This window comes from Choristoneura fumiferana, chromosome 27, assembly GCF_025370935.1.
Source record: "Choristoneura fumiferana chromosome 27, NRCan_CFum_1, whole genome shotgun sequence".
In the NCBI taxonomy this organism is placed as follows: Eukaryota; Metazoa; Arthropoda; class Insecta; order Lepidoptera; family Tortricidae; genus Choristoneura; species Choristoneura fumiferana.
Genome location: NC_133498.1, coordinates 4051197 through 4073474, shown reverse-complemented (window position 1 = coordinate 4073474; position 22278 = coordinate 4051197). Strand labels below are relative to the sequence as shown.

Below are 22278 nucleotides of genomic sequence, written 5' to 3'. Positions count from 1 at the left end.
TGTCATGCGTAAGCGGTTGGTGATCTTTTAATTGGCAATAATGGAAACGTAGCCAGTGAAAATATGTAGTTTTAAGCGTGTTTTGGTTTTGCATTTGCCATATTGTATAATGATTAACACTTAAAGGGATCTCTTCCAGTTAACCTTTGATTGTCATACTGAAATTTAAAGTAAGTATGACTTAAATCGTATACAATATAATGGATCTAACTTAGTAGGTACTTACCGAAGTTTTTCTTTGTTTCTTGATCAAGTTTTTATTCTTTACTCCAATACCTACCTAGCCGGTAGGTATGTATCTACCCATTATGGGTCTCACTCAAGGGAATGCGTGCTAATCATTTATTTTGTGTTACTAAATTATAATATATAGTATTTGATCGTGTGTTGTATTATAAAACGTTGTATGATTTCGATATCTAATGTTTTGATTTGATGTAATTATGTATTACTAAGTTCGATATCGAAATAAGAATTTATTGTGAATATCTATATTTACGGATTTGAGAGTGAAGTCATTAAATACTAATGCTAATATTTAATAATGTTCAATGTCAAATTATTATTTTAAATATTATTATTAATGTCATCATTCAACGATTTCGTTTAATATAGATTAGGTATTTTTTAAATGTAGTGTAACAATTAAAATTTAATTATGAACTACAAGGGGCATTTATATTATTTAACATTTCATAGTGTTGTGTACGTTTGAAATGCACTGAAAAAAAAACACGAATTGTCAACCGTTTTCTTTTTGAAGTCAATTTCAAATTTCAATGAAATGTTACTTATGTCCTTTCCTTTCTTCATGATGATTGTGAAGTTACACTGAAAACTATAGCCTCTTCATACAAATGGCGATAATGGTTTCTAATCTCAAATCTTTAACTGATTTTGACCAATTTTTGATGATTATGCCGTTAATCGAAACAATTTTAAGGTTTGTATTATAAAACTTTGATTAGAACCTACCTATATGACCAAAATTAGGTTTGCATGAAACAATGAAACATGGATTCAATTAAGTTACGTATAAAAAAACGAAACAAAAACGAAATAAAGGAATATGGCTAGGATCATTGTGAGTGCGTGCGTGCCGTGTACCTAGGTACGTACTTACATAATTTGTAACTGTTTGTCTATGGTCTGAAATAAGTAGGTACTTAGATACAAATATTGATTCTGTGTTCACGGTAAAACTATTGACGAATTAAGATTGGTCCCCTCTAAATTTGATATGTTGCTGGACTTCTGGAATATCATATACTTTTAGGCTACTTTATTCCCGATATTCCGATGGGATCCAATCCATGTAAAAATTTAGTAAGTTTAGAGACATAAAATTTAGCACGGGTAAGTATTTTTCTTACAACGTACAACCGAAATAAAGACCACAATGTTAAGTTTTGGAGATCCTTATGAGGATTTTGTAGGTATTTCAATTTAATTATCAGATCAAATCGACGGTTGAAAGGAGAAATTGACTAAACGACTTTTTTTAAGATAGTGAGTTATTATACATGTTCGAAATTGGAATCAGTAAATTTTTCTCGGTCGTTTAAGTTACTAATGTCTCAAATTATTTACAAAAATGTCGCATAGTCAATTTCTCCTTTCAACCGTCGAAATAGTTTTTAAGCGAGAGAAGGTGCGGGTAAAGACTAGTTATAGCTAAAAATTACGGAAACACCAGCTTTAAAATCACATCATTAAATACAAAAACACGTTTAAGTACCTTCCCATATTCTGCAAACGTTATAAGCGAGATATTTCAAATATCTCGGCAAAATAAACGCCGCTAAACGTCGGGAACCAAAATAACTTCATTAAACTGCCGTTCCGATATTTTATTGCACACAAAAACAAAAACTAACGCAAACAAATGTTAAAAGCGATAGAAACAATAAATAACTTGACAAAAAACATTCAGCGCCCTTTCAAATAACCGAAATATTTTGTCATAATTACGGCTCTATGGCGCTTGTTTTTTTTTTTGATGCCGGTGGACTAACGGGAAGCGTTAAACAGCTTATGTTTTGAAGGTTCCGTATAGAATATAAAAATTTAAAACGAATAGAAATATACAAATAATAAAAAATAATTTGAAAAAAAACTTTAGTGCCCTTTCAAATAGAAAATATTTTGTCATAATTACGGCTCTGTGGCGCTTGTTTTTTTTTTCTGATTGATGCCGGTGGACTAACGGGAAGCGTTAAACAGCTTATGTTTTGAAGGTTCCGTATAGAATATAAAAATTTAAAACGAATGGAAATATATAAATAATAAAAAATAACAATAAATAACTTGAAAAAAATCTTCAGCGCCCTTTCAAATATATATATATATTTTTAATAATAACTGCTTGCGCCGCTTGTTTTTTTTTTATTGATGCCGTGCGGTGGACCGTAGAATAGGTATGTATGTACAGGTAAGTATAATAGTCACATTGGGAGCGTAAATTCGAAACGAAGTAAGGTCGCGGATGAGCTAAGTAATTGTTTATAGTTTGTTTACACTTGTTCTCGCCCAACAACGCTCTTATGCTAAATCTTTCACTATCCATTCTGTCAAGCTATGGAACGACTTTACCCTTGTCCCTAAGGGAATCTCCGTCGGTGGCCTCGTTCAGGGAGAGGTTGAAGAAATTGTGGCTTAACACTGATACCTGAGGCGAGACTGTGTCCGCTTTTGTAAATGTTTTATTTACTTTTATTTTGAATTTAATGTATATAATTTTGTATTTATTTTCCTTTTCTTGTTAGAGTATTTCTGTTTTCCTCTTTACCGAGTTTAATTTTAACTGTTTGCCTATCTTTTTCTTAATAAATTGTCTTCTCTTAACTAGGTTAGCTGGAAGAGATCCCTTTTTAGGGATAAGCTCGCCTTTGCTCTCCTTTCTGTGTGGGTATTTCTATTTGTTTGTATTTTACTATTATGTGCAATAAAGAGTTTACATACATACAATTACTATCATCACCACACTACACTGACATGATTCGAACCAAACCAGATTTCATCCTCAGAGCAAAACAATCGTTCACCATGCTATCGCTACTATTCGCTACCACGCATTTTTCGTTCGTGGCGAATAATAATAATAAAACCATTTATTTCGGGCAATACATAGCCCATACAATAAATACCTTATAGACCAATATAAATTATACTTAATCAATAAAAAAAAAAAATTAAACGATATTGTATTTTTTTTTTTTACTTTCCGGTGGTAATTGCCTAGTTTAACGTGCCAGGGTTTTACGCAGGTAAAACGGACTCCTAACAAACTTTATTTGACAGTTCCAAACGAACGTTTCCGCATAGTTGGCGCTGGCATTCGACCTCTCGACTCCGGCGCATCCAAATTGCTTCGGTATGCGGCGGTTATCACCACGGAATGGACGGGCGGGTGCTTAATTAGGATTTTGAAAGTATTGCAAACATGTGTCAATACATACATGGTAGGTAATAGATTAATGTCGCTCGGAAATCGACGGTTTTCTTCGTTTCCCTTAAGATTCAAAGCATAAAAGGGAAAAAAAACTGACCAAGTGCGAGTCGTAGTTACTCGCGCGCGAAGGGTTCCCTACCATTAACTATAAGTACATTAGACATGAGCGAAAAAAACACATTTGCTGTATGGGAGCCCCCCTTGAAAATTTATTTTATTTCAATTTAATTATTTATTTTTATAGTGAATATACGATTTAATATTTCATAAATATTTCAAGTGTCTACCTGTTGCCGTTATTAATATCAAGCAAAAAACGGCAAAAAATCACGTTTGTTGTATGGGAGCCCCCTTATATATTTATTTTACTCTGTTTTTAATATTTGTTGTTATAGCGGCAACAGAAATACATAATCTGTGAAAATATCAACTGTCTAGCTATCACGGTTCATGAGATAGGTACAGTCTGGTGACAGACGGACAGACAGACGGACGGACAGCGGAAGTCTTAGTAATAGGGTCCCGTTTTACCCTTTGGGTGCGGAACCCTAAAAATGATCTTTTGTTTCGAGTTCTGAACGACGTTAGCAAACTATACTCCGTTTAATTTAAGGTTTGATCGAGTTAAGTAACCGTCAAATTGTAACACCCGTTTCTCGGTATTTCGAACTCAAATGGACTAAAAATACCTACATGTACATTATTAGCGGTAGGTATTTATTATGTTTTTATTATAGAAGTTAACACAATTTTAAAAACCTAGTTTCGTTGTTTAATTTAAAAACGTGAGCATATTTTACCGTTAAGTTTCAAATGTTAAAATAAATGCAGTATAGTTTAAGTGCACCTATTGAATAGTTCAAGCCTTCAAGAAAATAACCTAAAAGACCGGCAACGCACTTGTGGCTCTTCTGGTGTTGCAGGTGTCCATTGGCGTCGGTAATTAATCGCTTACCATGAGGCGATCCGATCTGTTTGCTCGTTTTCCCCCTATTCCATAAAAAAATTGGTCAAGTGCGAGTTGGACTCGTAGGTACATGAAGGGTTCCTTTAACAGTTCAGTAAAAGTTTTTCTTAAAATTCTTCTAATATAAGTTTTTTTTTGCTGACTGTACTTTATGCCCCTGGTTACCAAAAGTGCTCGTCAAGACGACAAACGAGTCCAAACTCGATGCGGTCGTATCGTTTATCACAGAGTTCCTATGGTCACGGCTGCTAGCTTTATCATCAGATCAACTCCATGTTTTAATAATATTGCATTGTCATCGGATTTATACATGCGTGTAAAATTTCAGCTCAATTGGTTGAAGATATACACTTCAAATTTGAGTTGAAAGTACTCGAAAGCCTGAGCAAACATAGGTAGTTACATTACACTACAAATAAATATAATGCTTGTAATAAGTTTTTGTTAAAAAAATCATTTTTAATACAAGCTTTTTTTGCCGAATGTGCTTTTTGTTGACTGTATTTGCATTGTCGTCTAAACTACATATCTGTACCAAATTTCAAGTCGGTACTAACTATTGAGGAGTTCCCTCCTGCAGAGACGATCCTGGCAGGACCACCAAGATGTCACTACCAGATTACTGTATTGTCACCAAATTTAAATATGTATGGCAAATTTCAAGTCGATCGGACCACTGGAAGTGCGTCAAATTTAGCTTCCAAGACTTGATCCAAACAAACAATAAATAAATAAATAAACAAACAAGGCATGCTAAAGAAAAACTTCTAAAAATATATAATTTTTAATATTTGTTGTTTTGGCGGCCAGAGTAATACATAATCTGTGAAAATTTCAAGTGTCTAACTTTTACGGCTTCAGAGATAGAGCCCTGTGACAGACGGACGGACGGACAGACAGACAGACAGCGGAGTCTCAGTAATAGGGTCCCTTTGGCACCCTTTGGGTACGGAACCATAAAAAGTTCACCTCATTTCAAGACTTACATAGGTAAGATCGTCTTTGACCTATGGCGGTCCTGTTTATATATGTGACTGAACTCAATCGGCAATAATAATTAAGGATCTTTTTTTAAGGAAACAGGTAGGTATCCTAACCCTGCCGTCGCTTTATGTTTTTGAAATAATCATGTATGTAAGGAAGAACATATGTGATTTTCCCACTAACGTCGATAAGCCAAAGGCTACTAGAAGCACAGGGTAGCTTAAAGTTCCATCTTCCTGGCTGGCTAAAACCAAAAAGTCGTTTCTGGGAAATTGCATACTTACGTTTTTATAATAAAATTTCAAAAATTATTATAAATGAAACGGATACAAAATTCAGATCTATTGTCAAGAAGACATTAATATCAAAGGCGTATTATAAAGTTAATGATTATATCATGGACAGGGATATTTGGAAATAATTCCGATCCGCATTAGCGATCCCTTCAAATAGCGAACCTACTGTGTTATAAATAAAGTTGTGTTAAATACTTGGGATGTATACATATCATTTAATAATATTGTAAATCTGTTTAAAAAAAATATACCTCGTTGAGTTTCTTGCCGGATTCTTCTCAGCAGAGGTTTTTCCGAACCGGTGGTAGATTTTTTTTGACATTCATAAGTGCTTGTTATAGCCTAAATTGAATAAAGATATTTTGAATTTGACTTTGACTTTGAATGGTAAGGTAATGAATAATACTTTTTCCATTATTCACGCATGTTTGAAGTGCTCTAGTCTAGGCTAGAGCTTGGTATTGAAAATTGAAATTCGCCCCTTATCTACCTATATCCTACCTACAGGCGGGCCCTTTCTTTTTACCCGACTGGCCGAAAGAGAATTATGTTCTGTTTTTGATTTAGGATAAAATATATTCTCAGCGTTTATAGTGCTATCTTAAACCAAATAAGACTTTTTTGTTTCTTGCAACACTGATACCAGCTGACATTTTTAGTGATGCCAGTTTAACAAATTTACGCACAATATTGGCAAAAAGATTCAAGAAAATAGTGTTGGCATGGCATTATCAATACAATAAGTAACATTGAAAAATTATCACAAACTATTTGCAAGTTTTAGTTTTATTCACAAAAATTTCACATTGCCATAATTTTATCGTTATATCTATTTTCAATGGAATTGGTTCGTTTCAGTAGATCATAAAAAAAAACCTTTTTTGGTACTTTCACCTACAAAACTTTTTAGACCTTTAAATTTTATTGAAACAGTCTGACACCGCTAACCGCTACCAATAGTTTGTTATTAATCATGGAAAAATGTTTTATTATGTTGGCAGCACCAAAGCTGATGTGTCACTGTCAAAGTTGTCAGACCGACCGATCTTATACTTCCGTCAACCAATTGTTTCACTTGACGTGTCCCCAGGCATTGTTATTGTGATTTATTTATCGTGAATCGAATATTTACTATTGGTACTCATGCATTGCACACATCGTTAAAAGAGTAATTTAATATGCTCATAAAATTCTAATCGCGATGCGTGAAACCCGTATAAACGCTTTAAAACGAGTTAAAGTTGTGACTGAAAAACCCTGCAATTTTCTTTAAAAAAAAAGTTTTATACCGATTATCCTTAATTACATACGTGTTAGAAATGCCTCTGGCCTTCAAATGACCGTATAAACTATGTTCTCATTTATGAACAAATCGTAACGGACCTGGTTCTACTTTATAATTCAAAATGCGTCTGTACTTGCGAAAAATTCTCATATTATGTGTTGTGCTGGTGTTTTTGTGGTTTGTAGTGTCTTTAGTGGACGAATTTCCGGTTAAAAAGACTTCAAATAAGTATGCTGACCAATTAGAGAGTAAGATAATGCAGTTAGAGCGTAAATTGGACAACCAGTTGGTGGAAAGTGGCAAGCTGTTGGAGAGAGTGAAAGACCACTTGAAGAATAAGCAGGACTCTGCCAGCAAACAACTAGAGAATAATATGGCATTTGTAGAAGGTAAGTGATCTTTTGTTTGTGGAGAGATAGATGTTTTCATGTAAAAACAGTGTTTTTTTAGTCCTTTGGGGTTTGGCAAAGGAAATAGTGTCTATACGGCCATTATGTGATTAAAGCAGATGACTAGGTGGGGATAAATGGGGTACATATCCTGTGCCAATTCTAAGGGGATGCCCAATTCACTTTTTCGGTGGTTCAATAATTTGTGAATCCAGAGCTGCCAATGATCTGTATGTTTAAAGATTCTTAAAGGTTGTACACACACAATTGCTTTATTATCTCTCAAAAGAATAAGATCTTTAGCCTTTCGTTTGCTTTGGCTTGGATTGGTTTAACCGTTTAAAATTTAAGGCTATTTTTTTATGTTCCATGTTCTAAAGGTTAATATAAAACCAGGGCCAGATTTAAAGATCTGGAAGCCTCGGGGCAACAAAGGAGTGGAGGCCCCAAATACTATTTCCAAATAAAATGAGGGTGATTTGAGATTTTGACATTTTACTGATTGCCTGATTAAAGTGAATGAATATAAATGAATAATTGTTTGTTTACTAGTGTTTACTTGTCGGAATTTGAAAAACAAAACTGAAGTCTCTATTTGCCCCTCTTTTGTGGAGGCCCTTGATCTGTAGCCTCTCAAACAGTGGGTTGTGGGTTCAAAATCTGCTCTGGGTCCGCAAAACGCAACTCAAGCCCTCTTATTGTGAGAGGAAGCCCCATGCCCAGCAAAGGGGCAAACGTACATAAGCTGGATTGATGATGAAGAAACTGAGTGGGAATTTTTGCTGCAAATGTCACTTTTTTCTATCATGAATTATAAATAAATAAATAAATATCATGGTACCCTTGACACCAATTGACCTAGTTCCAATCTAAGCAAAGCTTGTACTATGGGTACTAGGCAACGGATAAACATACTTATATAGATAAATACATACTTAAATACATAATCATATTAAATGTCCAAGACCCAAGAACAAATATTTGTATTAATCAAACAAATATCTGTCCCAGCCGGAAATCGAACCCGGAACCTCAAGCTTCATAGTCAGGTTCTCTAACCACTTGACCATCCGGTCGTCGTCATTATGAATATTATGATGAGTGTAGAAATAGATGGTGAACAATCAAGAGCATTGTCATATATAAGATAGTAAAACCCCATTATGTGATTCAATTTCCTCAACCATACATATTGAGCTTACACAATACTATGAGCCATTGAAACAAACATAATCCTTAAAATTCAGCCTTAATTATAATTAGTTGATTTATTTAATTGACTGATTCAGTAACTTGTTATTTGCTGTGTTCTGTTATAATGAATAACACTCTAAATTACAATGCTTCTTACTTGTTTTCCTTATTTGTTATTAGGTTATGTAATATTAAGGAGCGGCCACACCGCTGCTTAAAAAACGGTGACGGTACGGAATCGCAGTGACGCATCGTATGCGCACCGTTTTTATTGCATGCTCTCCACACTGCTGTTTAAAATACGCAAAAGGTGCGGAATCGCAGTGACGTGCCGTAAACGTCAGGACTTTACCACATGCTGTCTACTGTCTACTAAAATTCGTGACGTTTACGGCACCTCACTGCGATTCCGCAGCGTCTGCGTATTTTGACCAGCGGGGTGCAGGTCATGCGATAAAAACAGTGCGCATATGATGCGTCACTGCGATTCCGTACCGTCACCGTTTTTTAAGCAGCGGTGTGGCCGCTCCTTAATATTAATCGTAAGTAAATAATCGGGAAATCGGTGCCCTTAGTGTAAGTTTTCGGTTACAAAATACGTCTCGATCGGGTTCGCGTTATAATCTCATTTTCTATGGAAACACGAACAGCGCCTCTAGCGGAACGTTTGTGATGTTCGTGTTTCCATACAAATTGAGATTTTACGCAAACGCGAAACGCGAAGGGTACTCAAAAAAATCCTACTATACGTACACGCCGCGTTCCCGCTCAGCTAAGAAACCGCCGCCAAAAACGCTAGTGTGCACACCCATGCTCTAAAGTTGAATGTAAATTTAAGACATGTATACTAAAGCGGCCAAAAATATGGCCCTCAATTGTATGCAGTAATAGCTAATTCTAGTTTTAATTATCCTTCGCGTCGACTTTATCTCATTTCATTACTGTTAGCTGAACACGATAAGAAGGCAATCTAAACCATTAATAGGAAATTCACTTTTATAGTTTTTGACTTGGCATTTATAAAGACAACTTCCAGCTCTCTTCCTTCGGACTTCGTCCCCCAGGTTAACGCAAAATCTTACTTATTACCTACTATCTTAGTTCATACTAATCTTCTTACTTCTTACTAATATTAGTACCTGGGCGACTGAGCTTTGCTCGGGCTAAAACTCGTTAAAAACGTTTTACCAGAGACAGGACCAAGCTAGATCGATTTTTCATCCCGGAAACCGTTTCCGACATTCTAATTAAGAATTGCTCGTTTAAAGGTATTAGATACGAGTAGATAGATAGAATAGATAAACGCGAAAGTTTATATTGATGGATGTTTGTAACTCTTCCACGCAAAAACTACTGAACGGATTTGCATAAAATTTGGCGTACAGGTAATATATACCCTAGATTAACATATAGGCTACTTTTATCCCGAAATAATGTTTGGTTCATGTGGGATCAAAAAGTTTTAAACTGCATACTGCGCGAGCGAATCCGCGGGCAAAAGCTAGTAGATAAATACATGTTATATCACATGTATGTTTCTCGGCAACTATGGCGAAATCGTAGCCATCAATGGCTATTTCACAACACAAGCGGCATATTTATCGTCCATTTGTCGCGCTCCGCTTGCTACAACTATGGCGAGTGGCCATCAATGGCTATTTCACAATAATCATACTATCTCCATTTGTCGCGCTATGTCGCTAGACAAACATTGTTAGGTGTTTTGGGTGCACAATACTACTATCTATAATGTACTAGGCATAGGCAACCTGACAATGTTTTCTTTCAACTCGCTACACTCTAGACAAAGTGGCGAAGGTGCAGTTACGTGGGTGCACCGGGGTTCAGCTGAAACCCAGCGCTGCAGCTCAGCAGGGCTACTACGAAATTAGAAAATTAAAGTTCGTGTCGTTCGGTCCCTCTGACACTTATACTATTTAATACGAGAGCGAGAGGGACGGTACGATACGAACTTCTATAGACGAACTTCGGAGTAGGCCCTCTGGTTACAGGGCTACGGCACATGCTGAGCTGAGTCCTTTTGCCATCACAATCACACTACAGCACAACGTCTCTAATTTTTATCTCTTCTATTTAGGTTTTTGTTGTGATGTAGTGTGTTTTTTATGTCAACAAATGTTGTGAGTTTGAGTTTGGTTCCCCTTTCCTTCCACGCCGCAGTGCTGGAGTTCTTAGTTAGCAATAGAGATCGCTGCTGCCCTGCCCACTCTCTTTAGGTCCTTTAAGGTGGTTTTCCACCGGCGAGGCGAGATGAGAATTGAAATTTGTTTGGCAGCGCGGGCGCGCGAGAATGCATACAAATTTCAATTCTCGTCTCGCCTCGTCTCGTCTCGCCTCGCCGGTGGAAAATCACCATTAGTCGCCTTTTACGACACTGACAGGGAGAGTCGAGCCCGTCCTATTCTTAAACCGGGCACGGCACGGATGATGTTAGAATCCTGCTAAAATTTGATTTTTACTGTGAAAATATATATACAGCCAATTTTTGGCAAAGAAAATAAATAATTTGGATGAAAATTGAGTTTATAGTGTTTTTTAAATGTATGCATCTGTCTCTTTCTAAAAAGCTTTTATTTATGCAATAGGTATACCTAGTACCAATAGTACGTTCCACGAAGACGCGTGATTTTGTCAAAATTAGACATTGTAATGACATTTGTCATACGCCGTGGTATATAAAAAGCCGTGGTGGCCTAGTGGTTTGACCTTTTGGCTCTCAAGCTGAGGTTCGTGGGTTCAATTCAAACCCCGGCCCGCACCTCTGGGTTTTTTTGGGGTTTTTCGCAATTTATGTGCGAAATTACATTTGGAATTTACCATGAGCTTTACGGTGAAGGAAAACATAGTGAGGAAACCTGCACACGCCTGTGAAGTAATTCAATGGTATGTGTGAAGTTCCCAATCCGCACTGGGCCCGCGTGGGAACTACGGCCCAAGCCCTCTTGTTCTGAGAGGAGGCCTGGGAGGCTGGGATGATGATGATATACAAATAAACATGCATCCAATATATACAGACATGGTAATGTTAGAATATTATGTTTTTTAAAATAATAATCATAATCAGCAATCAATGGGTGATTATGTGATTCGTTCCATTATACTTCGCGAAGTTCGCGATGAGACAAACCCTGATTGCATTCAGCGTCGTATATGCACAAACTAAACATTCCACTTGAACCATTCCAACCCAGGATATAATAGATCCCACTGCTGGGCGCAGGCCTCCTCTCACAATGTAATAACCAAACATTAATGTAATGTAATAAATAACCATAAGATCGGCAGTTTGCTGATTTGGGACTATTTCATGAGATGTGCATTTTTTCCATGTTGTCACGAAAAAAGACGACCGGATGGCCAAGTGGTTAGAACCTGACTACGAAGCTTGAGGTCCCGGGTTCGATTCCCGGCCGGGGCAGATATTTGTATGAATAATACGAATGTTTTTTCTCGGGTCGTGAATGTTTAATATGTATTTAAGTATGTATTAATGTACATAAGTATGTTTATCCGTTGCCTAGTAACCATAGTACAAGCTTTGCTTATTTTGGGACTAGGTCAATGGTGTCAAGTGTCCCATGATATTTACTTATTTATTATTTACTAGCCTTTGCCCGCGGCTCCGCCGGCGTGGTATTCGGTTATCGCGCGCTGTTCCCTCGGGAACTGTGCATTTTTCCGGGATAAAAGGTAGCCTATGTTACTCTCGGGCCCATAAACTATCTCTATGCCAAAAATCACGTCGATCCGTCGCTCCTTTACGGCGTGAAAGACGGACAAACACACAAACATACAAACACACTTTCGCATTTATAATATCAGTACCTATGGAGTATGGATATGGATAAATGCTCTTTTGTTTCTAACGTGCTTAGTGCTTAGTCTACTAATCACTAAACTTCTGCACTATACTTGCACTTGGCAGTAAACAGACTTTAGATTCAAAACATTAACATTCCTTTACTGAAACGTTCATTTTTCAAATCGCCCACATTTCTAAGAACCTGTTTACACTGTTCCAGTAGCATGACAATGCAGCGGGGCTACTACGAAATTCGAAAATCGAAGTTCGCGTCGTTCCATCCCTCTGACACTTACTATTTAATACGAGAGTGAGAGGGACGGTACGATACGATACGAAGTTCGGAGCAGGCCCTCTGTGCTCGTTCGAACTCTTACCCCCTTATTCATAAACGACAATCAAACCTGTTTTAGTTAAAATGCCGCTAAAATTCGTTTGTCCTTAATCTGTCACTTCGACATTTGTATTTGTTAGAAAGGGACAAAGCATTTGTTAGTTAACATAGGCTTGTTAAGTTTTATGAATAAGGGGGTTAAAGTGCAAGCCACACACAGGACGGCAGCGGGTCGGAAACGGGTCCCCATCCGCCGGCCCGGTCCGGGCGAAATATATCGGTTGAAATGGGTCACTTTCCACCCTTGGTTATCAATCTACTATTTTTGCAAAACAAAAAGTTTTTCTTTCTTATATAATATAACTTTCACAGTCTGTATTCACAGTACCTACCTATTTAAGGTGCGACCAAACCGCTGCTTAAAAAACGGTGACGGTACGGAATCGCAGTGACGCATCGTATGCGCACCGTTTTTATCGCATGCTCTCCACACCGCTGCTTAAAATACGGAATCGCAGTGACGTGTCGTAAACTTCAGATCTTTACCGAACAAAAGTCGTGACGTTTACTGTCACTGCGATTCCGTACCGTCACCGTTTTTTAAGCAGCGATTTGGCCGCACCTTTCACTTGCAAACTTAACGAATGACACTGACGTGTCTCAAAAGAGAAACAAATAAAGTCACCTTTATAAACTTCTTTTACTAAATATGATATAGATAATAGTAGATTATTGTCGTGGCCTGGAAGTAGGCAATTGTTGGCTGAGTATGAGTATTAAACGGACGAGCTTGCGAGTCCGTTTAACTAATACGAAGCCAGCAATTGTTATTCCAGCCGAGACTAATATAAAGTTTTTCTCAAAAATGGTGAATAATTCTGAAATAGAACAAACTTTTTCTCAAAATCTATATAAAATTTAATTTTATTCCAATATTTTTCTTATGCTTTCCCGCTTTTTTTCATTAAAAATAAACTGCAGGTGTATTTTTCCACCGAAAACACCACAAGCTATTTCAGACCCAATAGAAAAAGTCCGAAGTTCCAACAAAATATCTGATACCGGCCATTAGACTTGGCTGTATACGACTTGTGCCAACATTTCCATGGCCTTTTTAACTTAAAAAAAAAGTGACTGATTGCAGGCGCGCTAATTTATTATTGTCGAGCTAGCGCGCCTGCAATCTTTTTAACTTTTTAATTTTTCGCTGACCATAAACTATGCATTTCACCTTCTGATATGTAAAGAATAATGTCAACTTTTGCGGTCATTTTTGAGAAAAAGAACTTCAGTTACGGACTTTAAAAACGTCGTGAAGAAATATTACACTGTTTGACTGCCCATATAATTTGATTATCTTAATAATTTCTTGATTGTCTTAATAATCTTGTGTATCAATAAGTTAAGCCACCAGTGTCTTGGAGAAATTTACTTCATTTGACCTTTTTTTTTTATTCGACTAGATGGCAAACGAGCAAGGGGGTCTCTTGATGGTAAGAGATCACCACCACCCATAAATATCTGTAACACCAAGGGTATTGCAGATGCGTTGCCAACCTAGAGGCCTAAGATGAAATACCTCAAGTGCCAGTAATTTCACCGGCTGTCTTACTCTCCACGCCGAAACACAACAGTGCAAACACTGCTGCTTCACGGCAGGATTAGCAAGCAAGATGGACCTGTTGAATATTCTCTTAAAGTTAAAAAACAATCGATAGAAAAGTAGCAATGAGCGCCGCCAACGCATTCAGCAAGTAAGCAAAACAGCTTTATTTAATCCCAAACAAGAGTTATTGTAACATGTATTAATGAACATGTGGTTTGGTCAGACAATAGGGAATATGCGCGCATTTTTTTTATTTGCTCAAATATATCTACGTTGTTTGACAAGTCGAGATATAATAATGTTTAAAATATACGAATTTAGGGACTGTTTCATGCACCACCCATTGATTAAATTTAATTGACGGATAAATGCGATGCCGTCTCCGTTTATTCGAACAAAACAAAAAGAGACGGCATCACATTTATCCGTTAAATAAATCTAATCAATGGCTGGTAAAACAGGGGGTTAGACTTTTTCAATTTGTCTTATTTCAATTGTGTAGTTTTATACGTAAAAAAGTTATATTCTATTTAGCCCCTTAGTTAAAATAATCAGAAAATCTTAGACAAGTATTTTTTCTTTCGTCAATCAAACAAAAAATTACAAAGGTGAAGCGCGTCTTATTTCGGGAGTGGGCCCGTGACGCTAAGCCGGCCTCGCACGCTAGGTTTTCTATGTCGGTTTTGAATCGGACACAGAGGGCCTACTCCGAAGTTCGAAAATCGAAGTTCGTATCGTACCGTCCCTCTCGCTCTCGTATTAAATAGTATAAGTGTCAGAGAGACCGAACGACACGAATTTCGATTTTCGTAGTATGTAGTCCTGCTAGCTCAGCAATCTCAGCATAAGGGCGCTGGGGCATTTTTAACGCCTCAGCATAATAAGGGCAGCCACATACACTCGGAATTCCGTTTCGGGATTTCGAACGCAGTAAATCCATACAAATCTGTTCACCTTACCACATACAAACAGTAGTAGTATGGTGGCCTGTGCGTTCAGAATTATTCCGAATTGAAATAAACGTACTTACGTGTGTGATGTATTTCATTCGCTCCTATCTTCCTTATTTTTGAGCAGAAATTGATTATTTTTACATTATTCGTTAATTTTCCTGCTCTGTAACACGCTCAATTATTTAAAGGAAATTTTTTGTTTAATATAAATCCCTATTACAAAACATTGACGTTTTACATAAATGATTTATTACTATCGATAGTGGTTAAATAAATCCTTACTATTTATAAATGCGAAATTATGTCTGTTCTGTTACCTTTTCACGCATAAAGCGCTGAACCGATTTAAGGCTCCTTTTCCACCCGAGATGTGTGATGATGTGTTGCGAGGGATGTGTTTTTCATGAACCAATAGAAACGCTTCATTTACCTCACCTAGGGTTGCCAACTATACTGTTAAAAACAGTATTATACTGTTTTTCACTACATTATACTTTTTACTGTTGAACTAAAATAAAGTATGTAAAATACTGTTTTCAGCATCAACATTGCCTAACACTAAGCACACACTACGTCAGTACAGCATAGTCACAATAGTGGTGGTTCAGAACGAATCTGTCAATGTTAATTTAATAAAAAAATACCTCCTTATTTATGTTAATTTTAGTTTTGATTCTGACGAAGTCTGTGATGCTTTAAAAATGAAACTATATTGATAGTTGTGCGAGAAGCACCCAAAATTTGTCTTTAAAACATGAAAAGAAGAAAATATTGTTCATTTTTCTAAAATACTGTTTATTTCCCTTCTCAGACGTAAATATACTGTATTTCTTGTAAAAAAAGTTGGCAACCCTAACCTCGCCTCGCACAGCACATCTCTGATGGAAACAGCTGAGCGGAGACTGGCTAGGGAAATTAAGCGTTTCTATTGGTTCATGAAAAACACATTCCTCCCACATCACTGGTGTAAACGGAGCCTTAAATGAAATTTGGTTTGAAGATAGTTTGAGAACATGGGAGCGACATAGGACAGTTTGTTTTTCTCCCGGAAAATTGCAGTTCACCTCGTTTGTTGCAGAGGATCCAGTGCTGCCGGTCCTGGTGATCGCTTGCAACCGGATCACCGTAAAGAGGTGTCTCGAGAACCTGATCAAGTTCCGACCTGATAAAGAGACATTCCCTATTATAGTTAGCCAGGTAATATAATAAGCTAACAAATAGTGGCAGCTAGGAAAAGAACACTCGGCGAACTTTAACCGGACTGCCTTAAAAAAAACTTTTAATAAGCAAGTTTAGCAGCTTAGTATTTTCTACCTTTTTAGGGTTCCGTTGCCAAAATTGCTAAAACAGAAACCTTGTAGTGTCACATATCTGTCTGTCCGTTCGTCCATCCGTCCGCGGCTTAGCTTAGCTTAAATTTTGCATGGACAAAGGGATAAAATAAAATGTAGGATTTTTTTTACTACTGTACCTCCCATAGACGTAAAGTGGGGGTGGTTTTCTTTTGTCGTCTGACCTTCTAGTGTGGGGTATCGTTGATAGGTCTTTTGAAACCATTACGGGGTCTACAGACGATTTTTCGATACAGTGATTTGATTTGGCTCGCTGGAAGGTGGTGCTGATGGAACCAAATAAATATTTCTTTCAAAAACATAACCTTCGGGCGGCCGGGTAAGAACAAGAGATGAGTTTTCTTGCCCGAAATAAATCTACCATTGTTTCCAGGACTGCGACCACGAGCCGACCTATCAGGTCATAGAGTCGTTCACCCAAGACGACCCGACCATAACGGTCGTGAAGCAGCCCGACCAATCTGTGATCCCGCTGGAGCGGGCCAAGGTCAAGTTCCGCGGGTACTACAACATCGCGCGCCACTACAAGTTCGCGCTTGACCACGTGTTCGTCAAGCTTGGTCACGAGGCCGTCATCATTGTCGAAGGTTAGTCAGTTTATGCTGCAGGGTTACTACGAAACTCGAAGTTCGTGTCGTGCGGTCCCTCTCGCTCTCGTGTTAAATAGTATAAGTGTCAGAGGGACCGCACGACACGAACTTGTAGTTTCGAGTTTCATAGTAGCCCTGCTGAGCCTTTCGAATATTCAGTACTGAGACACATGCGTCATGTTATTATGTTTTTAATTGTCACGACAAAGGTTGTATGATGGTTTTTTTTTAATAGTACACCCGGTCAACGCCGGGCGAGCAGCTAGTATTAACAAAAAATCTATGAAGAACCTTTATTCCGGTCATATTGTATAACATCTTGCATAAATAGCCTGGTCATTCTACAGTTTTTTTGGTAATAATTCGATATAAGGCTAATTTTTTGTATACGGCTTTTACGTGTCATTGAACCTATATTTTCGAATCCACCAAAATTTTGCTCCAGAAGATGGTAGAAAAAGTACCTACCTTAAAATTGATTTTTTTTTAAGCAAAAATGTTATCAGTAAATTTACTGTCAAAAATACAAGTGATTATTTCGTAATAAGTACGTCTAATTGCTACTAGGAGAAAAATAAAATGAGATTTTTTAAGTCATATATTATCAAAAAATTGGATTTCAAATAATAGATATGATTGGAAATTAAGTATTTTGTTAAACCAATATAACATTTGCAGAAAAAAGTATGTACAAAAAGTCCCAAGGCACGTTAAAAAGACATACTTAAACCTTAACTATACTTACGTTTTATTTATACCACTATCGTAACTAATTTTTAATTTTCAAAATATAAAGCCTTTTTTTAAGTTCCTTAAAAAAAATAAGTGGATTTTACATGTGTTACGAAGAACATAAATTAAACTAATAAATTATGAAGTAAATAGGCTTATAGCAATTTCGCCTGATTTTTACAGAATTATTAAAGATTATTTTTTATGAAATTTTATTGTCGCGGTGATAAATTTTGGTGGATTATTGAAGAATATATTTGCAAATTACCTGACCTAATTTTGAATGCAATAAAAATTGCTTATTTGAATTAAATCAACATTTTGCTTAGAGCGAAGGTGTTATATGAAATACTGGGGTAAAATGCTTTGCTACACACGGCTTTATACGATCGCCGCTATTCGCCGAGAGATGGCGCTATCACGTGCGAGCGCTATTCTCAAACTCGCTAACGATTGTCTTCCCTAAAATGTATACGAGTTGAGGCGCCCCGTTGTTGAATTAGGAAAACATCGTGATGGAAATCACGTTTATTTTTGAATAACGTTCGTCGGTTTGAATCGGCGCATCGTTAGTATAATATTGAAACGACGACATGTACGAAAATTTTAGTAATAACGTACAGTGATACCTACTGGCCCGGCAGTCGGGTTTATTTAAGGGAGGTTAGAGTAACGTATTTGGGCAATAATTTATTTTGTCTTTTTATACCACTAAAATTCAGTTCAGACTGTTAACTTTCTAACAAAATTATAGTTGCCAGCAAAGTAAATTGACAAGTAAGTGTAAATTTCAGCCGAGAGATACTTTGTTATACTTGTCAATTTATTTTGTTGTACATTGGCTGCCCGTAACACATTGTATACTATTTATACTTTTCATACTAATAATATAAAGAGGAAAGATTTGGATGTTTGTTACGAATAAACTCAAAAAGTAATGGACCTATTTCAAAAATCCTTACACCATTATATGCTTAATTATTCCAAAGTCCCATAGGCCATATTTATTACCAGAAAAAATAGGGTTAAAAAAGCGTAAAAAAAGTTGCCATAAAATATCTTTCATCGCGTGCGCTGCGGTAACTATTGGTGATAGAACAAAATAAAATAAATAAATATCATGGGACACTTGACACCAATTGACCTAGTCCCAAAACTCCCAAACTAAGAAAAGCTTATACTATGGATACTAGGCAACGGATAAACATAGTTATATAAATACATACTTAAAAATACATATTAAACATCCAAGACCCGAGAACAACATTCGTGTTATTCACACAAATATCTGCCTCGGGCGGGAATCGAACCCGGGACCTCAAGCTTCGTTCGTAGTCAGTCAGTTCTCCAAGCACTTGGCCATCCGGTCGTCTAATATTCTATGATATTTAAGAATATAAATATAAATATTTACAAGAAACTTCGTGCGCGATGCCATATATATGTCCAAATAATGTGTAGCTATTAGATTATAATTTCATACATAATAATTGTGGCTATACCCTACCAGGGTGCATAATTTCTGTAAGTACTAGTATTTATAAGTCTTATGTTTTTGCCAAATAAATGAATACTGAATACTGAAAAGCTATGTCACTTTTTTACGTATTAAAAGTTGATAGAAATACCAAAATATTAACTAGACCGCGTTATCCAAATAAATCAATTCATATTCAAGACTGTTTCAATACCTGTAGATAACTTTTAGAATTATTTAAATCAGACATTCAATTCAAAAGATATTACGAATTTAAAAATATCAATCTAATCAAAGAATGCATGACATACAATTTATTTACCCAACGTCGACGCGCCCCGGCTTCGCGCGGGTATACGAGTAGTTTTTGGGGAAAGGAGATGAAAATGTTAAAGTGCCTTTGAGACCTTTTTACCCGACTGTCGAAAGGAGGGAGGGAGGGCGACTGTGAAAATTGTACCCGTGCGGAGCCGGGGCGGGGCGCTAGTATTACAATAAATGGGAATGTGTGACAGTGGATTCGCCTACTCCGCTTATGAACTAACACGCAATAGGTTTAAATATCAATATGCCGATCTCTTGTTAGGTCTAGGCATAACGCTTAATTGGCAGACTGCGTTTTAGGTACTCAGCGACTAAGGGGGAGAATGTACCTATTCGAACGTCCACTTTCAATTGTTGTATTTGAATAACATCAAGTACGTAACGCTCTCGTTTTCTATAATGTTAATTTGTCTTATTAAAGCGTTTTAATTTTAATTATACCGTTAGCTAAAGTGTCAGACGTCAGACCTCTTATCGTAACTATTTACCGAGAAAACTATCCAATGGTAAAATATTTATTTGATTCTGTCTGGTCTATTGCAGATGATTTAGACATCTCGTCGGACTTCTACGAGTATTTCCTGGGCACCTTCCCGCTGTTGAACAGCGACCCTAGCATATGGTAAGTGGCGTCAAATCACAAATGTTAATTTGGAAATGGGAGCCAAGCTTGAGATTGCGTTTCCACCGGAGATGTCCGAGGAATGTGTTTGTTATAAACCAATAGAAATGCTTAATGTACTCGCTCAGTGCGGCTCTTGTGGAAACTGCTCAGCGGAGCGAGGTTTTTGCATATATAAAACAGAACAAGGATGTGTTGCGAAGTTACATGTCTACATAATTGACAAGATTGAATTTTTTTAACACCTGTAAATTACTACAGGAATCGAAAGAGTTTTGCCTCCTGAACATGGAAATATATTTATTATAATTTATTTCTCCATATTTAAAACAAATACAAAAAATTGAAAAAATATATCTGAATTTGCCAACACTACCACAGAATAGATATGTTTCCTTTGCCTGTCATAATTTTGACAACGTAGAGAGATGGTACGACATGAACTTCAATTTTCGAATTTTGCAGTAGCACCTCATAATTTTTAACTTTTAATTTTTGGCGGATCATAAACTATGCACTTCGCCTTCTGATATGTAAAGAATACTCGTTATGTCAACTTTTACGGACATTTTTGAGAAAAAAAAATTAATAACAAGTTTTTATTTGTCTGTCTGTAATCAAATCTTGCAAGTTAAATTTGACCAACTTCCAGTAGTCAGATTGACTTTAAATTTGGAATACTTATGTAAATCGCGTGACAATACAATAATCTAGTAGTGACATCCTGGTAGTCCAGCCAGGATCGTCTCCGCAGGACGGAAATCTTCAACGGTTAATAGCATCGACTTGAAATTTGGTATGCAAATGTAGTTTGGGTGACAATGCAAGTACAGTCAACAAAAAGTAAAGTCAGCAAAAGCTTGTATTAAAAATGTTTTTTTTTATGGTTAGGTTATTTCTTTTATATACATACAACACAATACAATAACTCATTATTGCACACCAACACATAGCAAGCAGTACAGAGAACAGGTATATACACAGAGACTTTCTGAGGTAAGCAACATAATATTGATTTCCCGTAGGTGCGTGTCGGCGTGGAACGACAACGGCAAGAAAGAGCTGGTGGAGGCGGCGCGGCCGGAGCTGCTGCACCGGACGGACTTCTTCCCCGGCCTCGGCTGGATGCTGCGCCGCGACACGTGGGCCTCGCTGCGCGCGCGCTGGCCCGCCGCGTGAGTGATCAAAGCTTGCCGAACCCGGCCTCGCTGGATGCTGCGCCGCGACACGTGGGCCTCGCTGCGCGCGCGCTGGCCCGCCGCGTGAGTGATCAAAGCTTGCCAACCCGGCCTCGGCTGGATGCTGCGCCGCGACACGTGGGCCTCGCTGCGCGCGCGCTGGCCCGCCGCGTGAGTGATCAAAGCTTGCCGAACCCGGCTCGGCTGGATGCTGCGCCGCGACACGTGGGCCTCGCTGCGCGCGCGCTGGCCCGCCGCGTGAGTGATCAAAGCTTGCCGAACCGGCTCGGCTGGATGCTGCGCCGCGACACGTGGGCCTCGCTGCGCGCGCGGCCCGCCGCGTGAGTGATCAAAGCTTGCCGAACCCGGCCTCGGCTGGATGCTGCGCCGCGACACGTGGGCCTCGCTGCGCGCGCGCTGGCCCGCCGCGTGAGTGATCAAAGCTTGCCGAACCCAGGCCCGCGGGACACTAATTAACCCGACGAGGCATTTGAATTTGCCCGTCAACGCTTTGATCGGCCACTTGGCTAATAGTACGACTAACTTTCGTAGTTAGATATAGTTAGATGAAGTCGGCGCCACCAGACTTTTTATATAGTAGCCGGGTCAGCTAGTTATATATTTTTATTTTTCAGATTCTTCGACGACTGGCTGCGGAACCCGGAAAACACGCAGGGCCGGGCCTGCATCCGCCCGGAGATATCGAGGACATATTCCTTTG

The 22278-nt window shown here is 37.8% G+C and overlaps 1 protein-coding gene across 1 annotated transcript in view; it reads left to right on the top strand.

The window, feature by feature from the left end:
- Positions 1 to 6767: 6767 nt before the first annotated feature.
- The window catches only part of Mgat1 (alpha-1,3-mannosyl-glycoprotein 2-beta-N-acetylglucosaminyltransferase), a 26444-nt gene continuing 10933 nt past the window's right edge, over positions 6768 to 22278 (top strand). The window contains exons 1-5 of the mRNA XM_074108868.1: positions 6768 to 7372; positions 16361 to 16479; positions 17008 to 17221; positions 20301 to 20379; positions 21405 to 21554. Coding sequence (XP_073964969.1) covers positions 7105 to 7372; positions 16361 to 16479; positions 17008 to 17221; positions 20301 to 20379; positions 21405 to 21554 — 830 coding nt within the window. The 5' untranslated portion in view covers positions 6768 to 7104. The remainder of the gene's footprint in view (positions 7373 to 16360; positions 16480 to 17007; positions 17222 to 20300; positions 20380 to 21404; positions 21555 to 22278) is intronic.